Source organism: Carya illinoinensis, chromosome 8 (assembly GCF_018687715.1).
Source record: "Carya illinoinensis cultivar Pawnee chromosome 8, C.illinoinensisPawnee_v1, whole genome shotgun sequence".
NCBI classification, from domain to species: Eukaryota; Viridiplantae; Streptophyta; class Magnoliopsida; order Fagales; family Juglandaceae; genus Carya; species Carya illinoinensis.
The window spans coordinates 5,165,667-5,178,433 of record NC_056759.1 but is presented as its reverse complement, the minus strand read 5'-3'; the positions used below and the strand labels follow the sequence as shown (position 1 = coordinate 5,178,433).

Sequence of the window (12,767 nt, the reverse complement as noted above, 5' to 3'; positions counted from 1 at the left end):
TAGGGATGCCATGCAGATTCTTGAAAAACAAGAGCATTTGAAGAATGAGGCAAAGTGCCTTAAATTTCTGTAATTCTTGCTTCAAGATAATAATGTAATATTTCACAAATATTCATATTTGTGTTTCTATCTTTTGGTAGATGTTCTGTGTGCTCCCTTTCATTTCTTCTTTAATAATGCACACTTCATATCAAACCCATAATATGAATCTGAAATATTAATTGTATTAAAAGATGGTATTTCATGACTAATAACATCATCCATCTTCCCCTTGAAGCTGCAAGGGTTTCAGATTTATATTTCAAATATGTGCAGTTTTTATGAACTCTTCTGGAGCCTCAATGACATTTAAATCATATATATAAACTGTAATAATAGCTTGTTTTCATTTGCGTTTGGATTACTTTAGATCATATAAGGATCTTTGAAACTTGATAGAATACATATTTCCAGATGTATTCATATTAGAAGTTTCAGACATTTTCTATCCTTCAGGGATTTTCATATATATATATATCATGATCCAATGATCCATATAAATATGCAGTTAATCATGCATATCCAAACTCTCGGTAACTTTCAAGCTAATAAAAATCTCAATATGATTTCAACCACTTTAAAAACATATCAATATTGTTTCTTCGAGAAACTAACTTGTGATTTCTATATCACATTTTCATATTAAAAGTTTCAGGCTTTTTATATCATGTATATAAATATCCACTGATATTTAACAAAAATCACCTCTTTAGGTATTTGGACTTCAAGTCAATATTTATCACATTTTACTTAGTGATATCAATTCTGCAGGAATTGAGAAACTGACTCGTGATTTATATATCACATTTTTATTTCCTTTCTATAAATACCCACTGACATTCAACAAGCATCACCTCTTTAGGTGTTTGGACTATAAGTCCCGATGCATCATATTTTACTAGTGAATCAATTCTGCAGGAATTGTTTCTTTCAAATATTGGCCAATATTTTACGTCGGTATTCTTCGACGGTTCTTGATTCACTTGCTACATTACTTCTGGTGATGTCAATTGCCATCTCATATGGAAATACGTTGTCGACAACGATTTTATTTCTATCCATAATTTCTCCATTATTCATGAAATGTAACGAGATCTCGTTATTTTCAGGTACCTGTCCCTCTTCAAGGGAAGACATTTTCATGATAAACCTCTTCAGGAGGCACTCTTCAGGAGATTTGTACTCTTCAAGAGTTTATATAGGAGAATTTTATACAGAAAATCTGGATGGACTTTATTGCTTGTTTCGTGGGTATGGCCTCTTCAGGAGCACCAATTATTTGTGTCTTTCTCTTTTTGAGATGCTCTATCTTTTGTATCAATAAGTCTCACATGCCTTTAGACATGTCTTATGTTCATTAGACTGCTGAATTTCTTAATTGTCCTTCAGGGACTTCAATCCTCGCTGGGATTTTAGCAGCTCTAATATGAGACATTTTTATCTTATTGCATCCATAATTTAATTATCATATGAACTTCTGGTTCACATATGATAATCAAGATAACGTCGAATTATTTCATCTTATTTGCTTCTGACAAATTTTTCTTTCCACTTCTGGTGGTAAGACTTTATAGTAAAAGAATCTTCTGGTTCTTTTATGGACGTCCATATGAAAATCATTCGACTTATCGTAATTGATTTTGGATGATTAAGATAACCATGAAAAGATATAAATATTTTGAATCATATCACCTTTTTGATGCATCATAATATTTCATTCAATAATTTGTATAATATCATCTCAAAGAGAAAGCATATAGCTTTTCCAATACGAGCTTCTGGCCCAAAAAGATATTCATTATCACGTCCAATCTCTTAGTTTCTTTGAATGAAACGCATCATTCTTTTCACTTCAGGGAATAGAATGATATAAATTCATTATCATTCAATTCAAGGAATGATGTAGATCTAGTAAGACGTGAACAATGATTCTTATCAAAAGCTCATTATTTTACTCAGTCACTGAAAGACTAGATATAAATTTAGAATATATTGTGAATGTTTGCATTTCATATTGCTACTTCAGGAGCATACTCGATATTGCTACTTCAGGAGCACATTCGAGACGTTCATTCAAATATATATTCTTTCCACAATTTCAATTATGTAACTTCAGGTGCATAAATCATAATGAGCTTTTAGTACAAGTATCAATCATTTAAACTATGAGATATTCAAAAGCTGTTATTGATTTAGGACGATCCTTCAGGGATGCTCCATTTCCATTCTCAGATAAATAATATCATTAATAAATAAAACTTGTAATTAAACTATGTAAATAAACATAGAATTTATCAAATAATAATAATGAATATAACCATTAATATTCATCTCAGTAATTGTAAATAATATATTAAAAACTTACTTGATGTCCAACATCATATGAGTAGAAAAGCTGTTGATGAGAAGAAAAATTAATTCACCATCATCACGTCTCAAAAGGAAACCTGTACCAAAAAGAAAAAGAAAAGAAAGACTTTTCTTGCAATTAGATTTTGGTAATATATACTATCTACGTTAAAGATTAGGCCAAATAATTAGAAACGACAGCCATTTTTTACTAGAGGATGATAAGCAGCGCATTATTGCTGTCCTCTTTTCAAGTTTCTCCATTCTTTTTCTTCCCAGACCCGCAGTCTGTGGTCATGCAAGAGAACTTCCTATATTTTAAGATAATGTCTTCTTGGAATAATAAAAGTAGTTGGACAGCTTGCATCAATCTAGAACAACAACTTGCCACTCCCATGGGACCTACTTATCCTCTTCATCTATCTTTCTTTTTACAAAAACCAAACGCTTTCCCAACTTTGATTTTTTATTTTATTTTATTTTATTATTTTTTTTTTTTAATAACAAGGGGTCCTGTCCCTTGCTCTCTCTTTCATTATTTTTATTTTATGTTTTATTTTTAAAATATTGCCAACAAGCCCCACGCTTTTGACATTTTTTTTTTCTTTCTTTGCCAGGCTGGGAGGGTGAGCATTGTGTATGCCATTTTGATCTTATTAGCTATTCCAGATACGGATTTAAAGCTCGCAGCTGCCTTCCTCACAGCCAGTGATTTATTTGGGTGTTGCCAGATTCAGAAGATACGACACGGTCGACTGTCAGCAAAATGCGTCATGGAGAACTTCTGGATGCTGCTCCTGCCGTTCATGAATTGAACGTTGGATTCCGGTGGGACCCATGACCTGCAGGTGATGAGTAAGCCGCTTCTGCTCTCCAAATCCCATAGGAATTTCCCATACAAGAGAAAAGGGCCGCTGATACGCCGAGGAAGCCGAAGAATGTTGCCGTTTCATCGCCTCTGAAATTAGACATTCTCGATCGTGGATCTGCAACGACGTCGTTCGGTGATCTGAAAATCTCGTGGTTCCTAGAGGTTGAGGGCATAGCGTGAGGCTGGTTTCACAGATCCGTTCGATTGACCTCAGCTGGAAATCATCTTCATCAGCAGGCTGACAGCAGCTTCCTCAGGTCCGAGTTGGTATGCACCTCGGTTAGCTCCAAGTCGTAAATATCGTAATCTAGATAGTTTGCCATGGCTGCGATCGTCAGCAGATCGATTCGGTAGGAAGAAAGGAGGTGCAGTCGAGGTAGTATTGGATGGGTCAAAACTGATCGGCAGATTTGATCGGTCGGTGCACGGGTTCCATCACAACGGGAAAATCTGCGCATAGCTTGTTACAGAAAAGATCATATCTTTGAGCTTTGTTTTGTGCTCGGATTCGACGCTCAAAACCTGACCGATCATAAGAGAAGCATGACCCCAGTGGAACGCAAAATAGCTGAGGATGCATTTCTCAAACTCCTCAATCAACTTCACGTAGAGGGACTTAGCGTCTGGTTCATTCGCGAAAAATGCATAGATGCTCTCGCACTCTTTGGGATTTTTCAAATAATTGTCAGCCAACTTGCATAGTTGGGGACATTCATTTGCATTTGAAAATCCCATTTGCCGAGCAACATAAAGGGAGAATCTCTCGAGCTTTCCGACACGGCCAGATTCTGTCCTTTCTAGCCGTGGAATAATTTTTTTTTTTGTCTCTGGCCGGCCTAGATCTCTGCCGGTAGTATTGTGCGGCCGCGCTGCTATGAATCCGAAGAAGGAGGCGGCAAGGATCTGCGTGATAACGACTTTTCCAGGATCGCCATCAAGCTGCATCTTGTTGATACACAGAGGAGGAGGACACGTCCCAAAAAAAAGGGAAACTGATCAAAGGCAGGAGCTGAAGTTGAGAAACTTGCCGAGCTTATGGATAGATCGAGATTGGGGACCTTTCCGGTGAGCCTGTTAGTCTGCGATCTGAAGCCTATGATGACTGAAGAGGACGAACGGTCTGGCCTGGTTCTTGTAACCAGCCGAAGCTAGAATGGTGTATACGGAGAAGAAGATCTGCCGAAGAGCGATCTCCCTGGCGTCGGCGTCTCACGATCTGCGTAGTCTGCAACATGTGACTTGCAGAGCTAAGCCGTGGTTTTCTTTGTGAGAAAGGAATAAACATGAACATGCAGTATTCACGGTTTGATCTGGCCGTTGTAGAAAATCTCATCTACAACACCTGTGACGGAATGGCAGGCAGCGTGCTAGTGGCTCGAGCTCGTGCTGATAACGTGTTATAAAATCATGAAAATAGAGAAAGAAATTCAACGATAGAGAGAGAACACAGAGAGGTTAAGAGAGAATGAGAGGAGATTCTCTTATTGATCTGTATATCAAACTTATGAATTTTTTAAAGAATTCAACGATATATATAGGCGTACAAAGGGGACTATGCTAGCTCACTATGCTAGCACTATGCACTATGCATTTGACAACTAGATAAATGTGGTCATACAATTCAAGATAGTTTATAACAGGTTGCCCTTTTTCAGAGAGAACAAGAAGTCAAGAAGTCACCAACAGCGAAACGAATCATATGATGGGCCTAAATTAGAAGAAAATCTCCTTATCTTTTTTTACTTTCTTCCTATTAATCGGACCGCCCGTCTTCATTGATCAAGTCGTGACAGTACTAAGTTGCTGGGTTGGTATATATGCTTGTTTTTATTTGTTTTCTTGGATAAAAATAGTTGGCCACCCTTCGGTACAGAGCCATTTCTTGGGTTTTCAAATCTTTTTTCCAGTATTCTGCTCTCTAATCGATTTTAATGTGTTGATCCATTCCCAACGATTTTTCGATAATTGATGACAATTTTACCAAAAAGAGAAGATGCAAAATATGAAGCAAACCAAAGTAATTTGCTATCTTCTATTATTCGTCCGAAAACCAAAACAATATAACAAATAAATGAATTACAGTATCTAGAACCTTGCCTTTAGGAATGTGTCGCTTAAGATTAAGATTCATTTAGGTTTTGGGCACGATAAAAATAAATAAATTTAATGGAAAGTTTTATCATTTCATGGGATTACAAAATAAATAATGAATTAAACAATCAAATCTCTTTCTTATCTCTATTTTCTACGGTCCACTATCATGTATACATTAATGGGCTACATTTTTGCACGTTACAGGATCTTCTATTAGACCAGAGTGGAACAGGTTTTGGTAAGGGGGTCGAACAGAGCTGGAAGCAAGTATCTCCTTCCATTAGCACCATTTGCATTATAGCTAGCACCAGTTGTGGGGTCCGATAAAAGGTCCCCAGCATAGCCGGGGTAGGCTCCCTTGCCATACACACCAGGACAAGCCGACGCAGCTTCGAGTGGCGCCGCCTTTGGACCCTGGAAGTAGCCATTACGGAAAGGGTTGGTGGCTGTACCGGCTAAAAGGCTAGCCAGGTTGATGACCATGCCGTCCAGACCCACGTCGTTGTTGGGAGCAACCAAAGGTGGGCTCTGGGGCCCGTAGATGGGCTGGTGGAATGGCCACGCGCATTGTCCCGGGCACTGAGTCTCCGAATTGCCAACCCAAATGTAAGCAAACCTGTAGGTCTTACCCTTCACGGATGCCCCCTCGGAAGATCCATGAGTACCGCATTTGCTGGAGCAGAACCCTTCCACGGTCACGTCCGCTGAGGTCAGAACCACGTTAATGGCATTTTGCTGGCCTCCCTTCGATGCCAACTCAACTATTTGCTTATTCGAGAGTGATTTACCCAGATAGTAGCTCTCATCGACCATCTGGGTACCCAATGAGAAGACAAGACCGGAAGGCTTCTTGGTGTTAACGAGGTGGTAGTATTTTTCGGTGGTTTTCCACCACTTGGAAACGGACGGTTGCGCCGTCGTGGGATTGGAAGTAGAAAGGGAGGTAATGAAATCTGAGATGATGGCTCGTTGAGATGGCTTAAATTTGCCATACCATATCAGATTTATAGAAATTTGGCCAGTAAGAAGAGGGCCATTGTGATATTGGAAAAGCAGTGTGTTTTGGGTTTCATCTGACTCAACGAGTCTCCTCGCCGCCAAGCAGAAATGCAATAGGGAGATGACCAGGAGTAGTTGAAATAATAGATTGGTGCAAACTGAAGAAGCCATTATAAATTTATGGACTGAAATATCCGAGGCAGGGTTAGCAACTGTAGAAAATGAGGTAAGAATTGAGAGAGAGCTATGCGGAGTTGAGATGTGGAGAAGAGGAGCAAGCGGGGAGGAATATATATAGGGGTCAAAAGCACGGGTGAGAGACTACGAGGAAGGGACCACCGAACACAGGCATTTGACATTGCGAATGATAATTAATATTGCCGGAGAGTGAGGTGTCAGCCAGCCGTAGGTAACGCGTGATCTCTTATTAAAAAGAAAACGATTTGTGAGCAATCTACTCTATATTAAGTCAACAAGGTATCACCAACATTACAGGTTTATGCCAGCCAATAGCAGGGAACCCAAAAAATGAGTGCTACTGGTCTTGACTTCAACGAGGGATCACAAAAAAGTGTGAATTCATTCAAAAATAGAAAAGATAAACCAGAACAAAATATTGATATTTTAACTCAAAACAATAAAAATCTGAAAATATAAAGAAATGGAAAAATACAATTCTAAAATTCACTGCTGAGTGTTTTTTTTTTTTTCCGGTGAGCTCGTGTTATTTTTTAGCCGAATTTTGCGAGACGTAGTTAGCTTTCAGCCACATTGAGATTTTTTAGTCAACAGAACGTAACAGCTTTCGCCTTGCGGCCAGCTATTGGGGTAATGGGACAAAACCCAGCTTCGTTAGATTGGAAAAGCACGAAACTGTGCCCCCTTTGCGAAAGGTATATCCGGGGAAAATCAACCTCCCTCCGGATGTGTTATATTTAGTGAGGTTAGATAGTCGACAAGCGTCTTGTAATATGTTTAAAAAAAAAATAGATTTATTATTAAAAAATATTAATTATATATATACACAATCTATTTATTTATTTATTTTAAAAATATATATAATAATTATGCAAACCACAATTACAAGAATAATGATAGGCTTATTATCTCATATTATATTTTTACTGCTCCTTTTATATTTATAATTTTTTTTAACTTAATGGTTAAAAAAGTAACTATTAATGAAGTTGTATATTTTTTTTATAATTAAAGATATTAAAAAAAATAAAAAAATAAAAATTTCAAATACATTATAGAAATGATAATAAGAAAATAAATATACGTTAATCTTAACTACAAATTTCATTTTTCATTATTGTTGTAAAAGTCCTGAGCTGTTACGCAACTCGAGTTCTTTTTGACGGCATTTACACGCAGCATGGTCGCGGCCCAAACCTCTCATGTAAATTCTTAAGAGCAATTCTATGTATCCACAACTGTACAAGTGCATACTTTGCACACCATACGTGGCATCTTCTTTATTCTTTTTTTTTTTTTTTTTTTTATAATAATTCAAAATGTGCGTTTTTACAAAATCTTATATTTCGGTTGAAATAAATTATTTCAAATTCCTCCTGGGAAACCCCTCCTCCCTCGCTCCCGCATCACCTTCCTCCGCCCAGTGCCACCGGCGACGCCGTCTCTCTGCCCAGCGACACCGAGCAATGCTACTTCGTCTGCACAAAGCCGCCACTGCCTGGAAATCATTGAACGGGTGAAACAGTTGGAGTGTGAAGACCCCCCGGTCGCTCGCCTATGTCGTTGCTCATACGAAGGTAAAACACATGAAACTAAGAATGGCGGGGTCAAACCATTCTGCTGAGAACTGAAAATGGCCTGCACAAAAGTGTTAATATTGTAAACGCATATGAACCAAAAAAAAAAAGGAAAATGCTAGGATGCCTCTTCCCCGTGCCCCCTCAAAGTGACCGCTGGTCACAAATTTTTTTTTATATATTTTTTTTTACTTAGTGATTAAGGAAGTGATTTTAAGTGTATTGGTATTTTTTTAAAATGTTTAAATATATTAAAAAAATCTGAAAAGAAAACTGAAAAAAAAAATTTGCTGTGCGGTCAAAAGGAGCGATGCACTTTGGGCGGCAGAGTAGTACCGTCCAAAAAAAAAAAGAATAAAGAAAGAAAGGGTGAACATTTTAAAAAAAAAAATGTAATCATCAAGACCCGATCGTGGTTGGGACTCTGGAAATCCCCAGGGCAGCTTGTGTTTTTTGCATCCTATCAGATCTCCTTGGGACTACATCTCTGTCTGGTTTTTATGACAATTCATCTGCCCCTTGCAATCAAAAGCAATCGACATTGGAGCTTCGCAAGTCAAGCTGAAACTAGTTTTCCAAATAATGGCTTAAACTTCTACGAATATCTTCATTTCTTAGGTTTGAAAGAGCTTTCCTTTCAATCTTACGTATCCACTCCTTGGTGACGTGAAGAAGCCTCCCTGTCTCCTCAAGTGACTTGGGCTGGTAGTCCTCGAGTCGATACCTTAGGAATACAACTTGCCTCTCTCTTGAATCCAAGCTTTTTAAAAGATCGTGAATTTCTTTCCTCATGTGCTGCCTCGTGACAGTTCTTCAGGACTTCTTATTGACCCGTGCTTGTAAAGCTTGGTCAGACCAAATCACTCAACTTTAGGTTAAACATTTTCTGTAATTTGTGCGAGACGAGGGGAGAGTGGGCTGAGAGTGCTGGTATACGAGAACCGAGTCGAACGTCGAGAAGGAGAGAGAAGGAAACTGGAGCTCTGTTTCTCAAAAGTTAAACAAAAATCAAATGTTTGTTCGAGTTGAGGGAGGGAACGGAAAGTCAGGGACACTTTTGTTATTTGCCAGCGCCATATATGGTGTGCATCCGGCCGCTCCCAAATAGGGACTAACGCGAAGATTAATTCAATTCTTAAGAGTCATTTTATATTTTTTTGTAATTTCCTTTGATTTTGATCATATTTAATACTGTATTCAAGTTACCCAATCAATTATTAACTATTGAGTCAAAAACTTGTCATCGACAGTAGCAATGAGTACGGGCCACCTTGACGTGTCAGGTATTCATTCCCATAAAAATGAGTAGCTTTATAAAATGAAAAACAAAAGAAATAAAATTTAACACATCATCTTATACTACATATTTTATATATTAAAATATTATTTTTTAATTTTTAATTTTTTATTTCATTTTATTTTTATTAAATTAATTGAATTATTTTATTTATCATCCACACACTATATATTTATTATAAAAAAATAAAAAAATATTAAAATAAATATAATGTGTGAAGTATGAAGATGACAAGAAAAATTTTCCAAAACATAAAACCCGATGATGGTAAGTTCTCATGCGAAAGTTCTCTTAAATAAGTGGCTTATTATAATTAACATTCATTTGTGATTTTCCGGCAAAATTAAAGAAAAGCGGAATTACATTTGGAATCCTAAAGCGACTGGTTCTTGAATTTGCACTAAAAGTCTTCGAAATTTCGCTTATATAATATCAAATATAAAAATTGGACAAGTGATATAATCCAAAATTTAGTATTTTAGGATGTAAATTGTTATTTTTAACGATTTATCAAGTCAACTAAAAATTAATAAGAAAAATTTAAAGATGCAAACTTAAGGGAATAAAAATAGTAAGTCCGGTCATATCAAAGAATTCTCATCCCATATTATAAAAGCACAAATTTTTTAAATTTTAAGAAAAAGTTTGAAAATTTCATCCCAAACTGCTCCCATTCCATTTTTCATTTTGTGGTGAATGGATTGGTGAATGGATAAGGTTGCTACGGAGGATCCTTCCCAAATATGGGGGGATCCATTGTTTATCCTAAAACCATTATTTTAAGTTTATAATTAAGTTTGTAGTTAAGTTTATTAAGGAAAGTGAGAGAAAAATAATAATAAAAAAAGAATAAAGAAATATTATTTTAATAGAATAGATAAAGAATAAGGAATGAGATGTATGAAGTTTTTGAAATATGAATAAAATTTATGAAAAAATTTTAGAAAATGTGAATTTTAACTAAATTATAAGAAATTTTATGTAGAATTTTATGTGAATTGTGACACCCCGTTTTTACGTATATTTTCACTGAAAGAATATTTTAATTTAATTAATATAATAGTTCCTTTATTTTAAATTATCAGATTTTAATTAGATTTTAATTGCTGTTGAATTTAAATTGCTGTTTAATTTATTTTAGTTTGTCTTTGGATTTAAAATTAAATAGTTTGTTTTTACTAGTTATTTATTATATTTAGCTTTACGTTGTGTTTAAAATATTTTCTTAGTTTTATTATTTTTAAACTTATTTTCGTTCGATCAGTTGTTGGACTCCAGAGGTGAGGATTGGACCTCATTTCTTTTCCTTTCTTTTTCTTTTTTCCTTTTTTCCTTTTCTTTTTCTTCTTTTCTTTCTTTTTCTTCTTCTTCTTCTTCCCGTTTTCCCTCTCTCCGTGCGCAGCAGCAGCTCTCCTTTCCATTTCGTCGCTGATCCTTTGACCGCCCGGTGCGTCGCCGTCTGGCGGCTGTGTTGTACACCACCCCCACCATTCTCTTTCCCTCCCACCAGATATCATCCCCACCAATTTTCAAAGCTATCGGACCGGCCGTTAGCCACCACGAGCCCCTGGTAGTCACTGCATCTGCTCTGTTTTTTCCCCTGTCGCCGGTTGCTTTTGCAGCCCAGAACTGCCGCTCGCCGGCGACGTGGCCTACACCACCCACCCATTTTTTTCCCCTCTCACCGGTGAACATCCCCACCAAGTTTCACCTCCATTTGAGCCATCGTTAGCCACCACGAGCTCCTCCAAGCCATACGGTTTTTCACCGATTCCGGCGCCGTCGCACCACCTCCGGCCACCATCTCTTTACAGCTTCTTCCCCTACCTTTTGCCGACCTAAACCACCCATTTCCGGCCTCGATCTGTTGCTGGAGCAGCTCCAACGAGCTCAACTTCGTTCAGCCCCTTTCTGGCCTTCGACCGCCATTTCCACCACCACCCATGGCCAAAAATCGTTTCCCTTAACTTCATAAATGTCTCAAGGCCATTCCCTATCAATCCCGAGCCTTGGTTTATCCCCGTTCAAAAATGGGTAATTTATTACCCACGGCCACAGTGTAAATTAAACTGTTACGTTGCTTTTCTTCCGCCGTTTGCAACGCCGCGATCTTTCGAAAAATACCATATAGCGCTATAAGTATTTTCTAAACTCCACTTTTAAATTTAAATATATTTTTCTCTTACAATAAATATTTATCTGTTGGTTGGCTGATTCCAGACTGAATCCGAGGAGTTCGGGGGTCGGCTGGATGAGGATGGAGTTGCTTGGATTGTTGTTTTGTGCATTGTGGTTGCTTTTACATAGTGCATGCACGTGCATTTTATTTATTTGAGAAAATCATGTTTTGTTGGCGTAAATGGTTTTCGGGTGTGTAAGTCTCACGAGCCCAAGCCGGGATGAGTTATTATTTCGGTGGAGCTCCTCTGGTCATTCGGGAGTGGATAATACTGAGTGACATCCCCTGGGTTGTCGCAGGGCGACGACCGGATCGTACGATACAGTAACGCTGTCGTGTCGACTCCGTGGTCCCTAGAGTAGCGGGGACTAGAGGATGGCTTGGCCAGGGACGCATTGGGCGCGAGTCTGAGCATCACTCGTTTAGGTGTCACACGCATAGTCGTTACCTGCGGTGTGGCATAGAGCCAGGGTGTGCGGATGATCCCTAGGAGAGATCATGGTGCATGCATAATTGGATCGTTTTTATGGTTTTCGGATGTGGGCCATTTTCTGGGAAAATGGCGAGATTTGGTTTCGAGGCTTTTGATCCATTTTCTGGGAAGATGATGGTTATCTGGGATAATGGCGAGGATGTGTTGAGACTTTTGATCAATTTTCTGGGAAAATGGTGGTAGCGGTTTTGGGCCATTATCTGGGATAATGACGAGGAATGGTTTTAATGGTTATGTTTTTGGGCCAAATGAGTTTTTGACGTACGTGGAAAAATTATGATTTTATGGGACATGTGCATTGCATTCTTTCATGCATATTGTTGAGTTTAATTTGTTTTTATCTAGTGGTATTTGGATTTTACTTACCTGCGGTACCATTTTTGGTACCGTAGATTTTGGTGCAGAGATCGAGGATGAGGAGGAGGAGGCTGAGCCCGAGGATGCGGCTCCGCCAGGATGCTGAAGTTAAAGTTAAAGTTTTGTTATTTGGTTTAAAACCATATTTGTGTTTTGTAATGTTTAATTATGTATGTTTTGAACGGTTTTTTTTATTGAATTAAGAAAAATTCTGGTACTTAATTATTGACTTTGCTTTTCGCTGCATATTTCTCGTGCACATTCGTCGATTTTACACACACTTGGCATGTCGATAGGGTGGTGACCCGTGATGT

The 12,767-nt window shown here is 37.8% G+C and overlaps 1 protein-coding gene across 1 annotated transcript; it reads right to left on the bottom strand.

Moving 5' to 3' along the window:
* Positions 1 to 5,413: 5,413 nt before the first annotated feature.
* Positions 5,414 to 6,621, bottom strand: LOC122318088 (protein PHOSPHATE-INDUCED 1-like). The gene has a single exon (XM_043135222.1). It carries the CDS (start codon positions 6,521 to 6,523, stop codon positions 5,567 to 5,569), a length of 957 nt encoding a protein of 318 aa, XP_042991156.1. The 5' UTR covers positions 6,524 to 6,621; the 3' UTR covers positions 5,414 to 5,566.
* Positions 6,622 to 12,767: the final 6,146 nt, after the last annotated feature.

Excerpts from the sequence above, each read along its gene's own strand:
- LOC122318088 (XM_043135222.1), bottom strand. The coding sequence starts at position 6,523 with ATGGCTTCTTCAGTTTGCACCAATCTATTATTTCAACTACTCCTGGTC.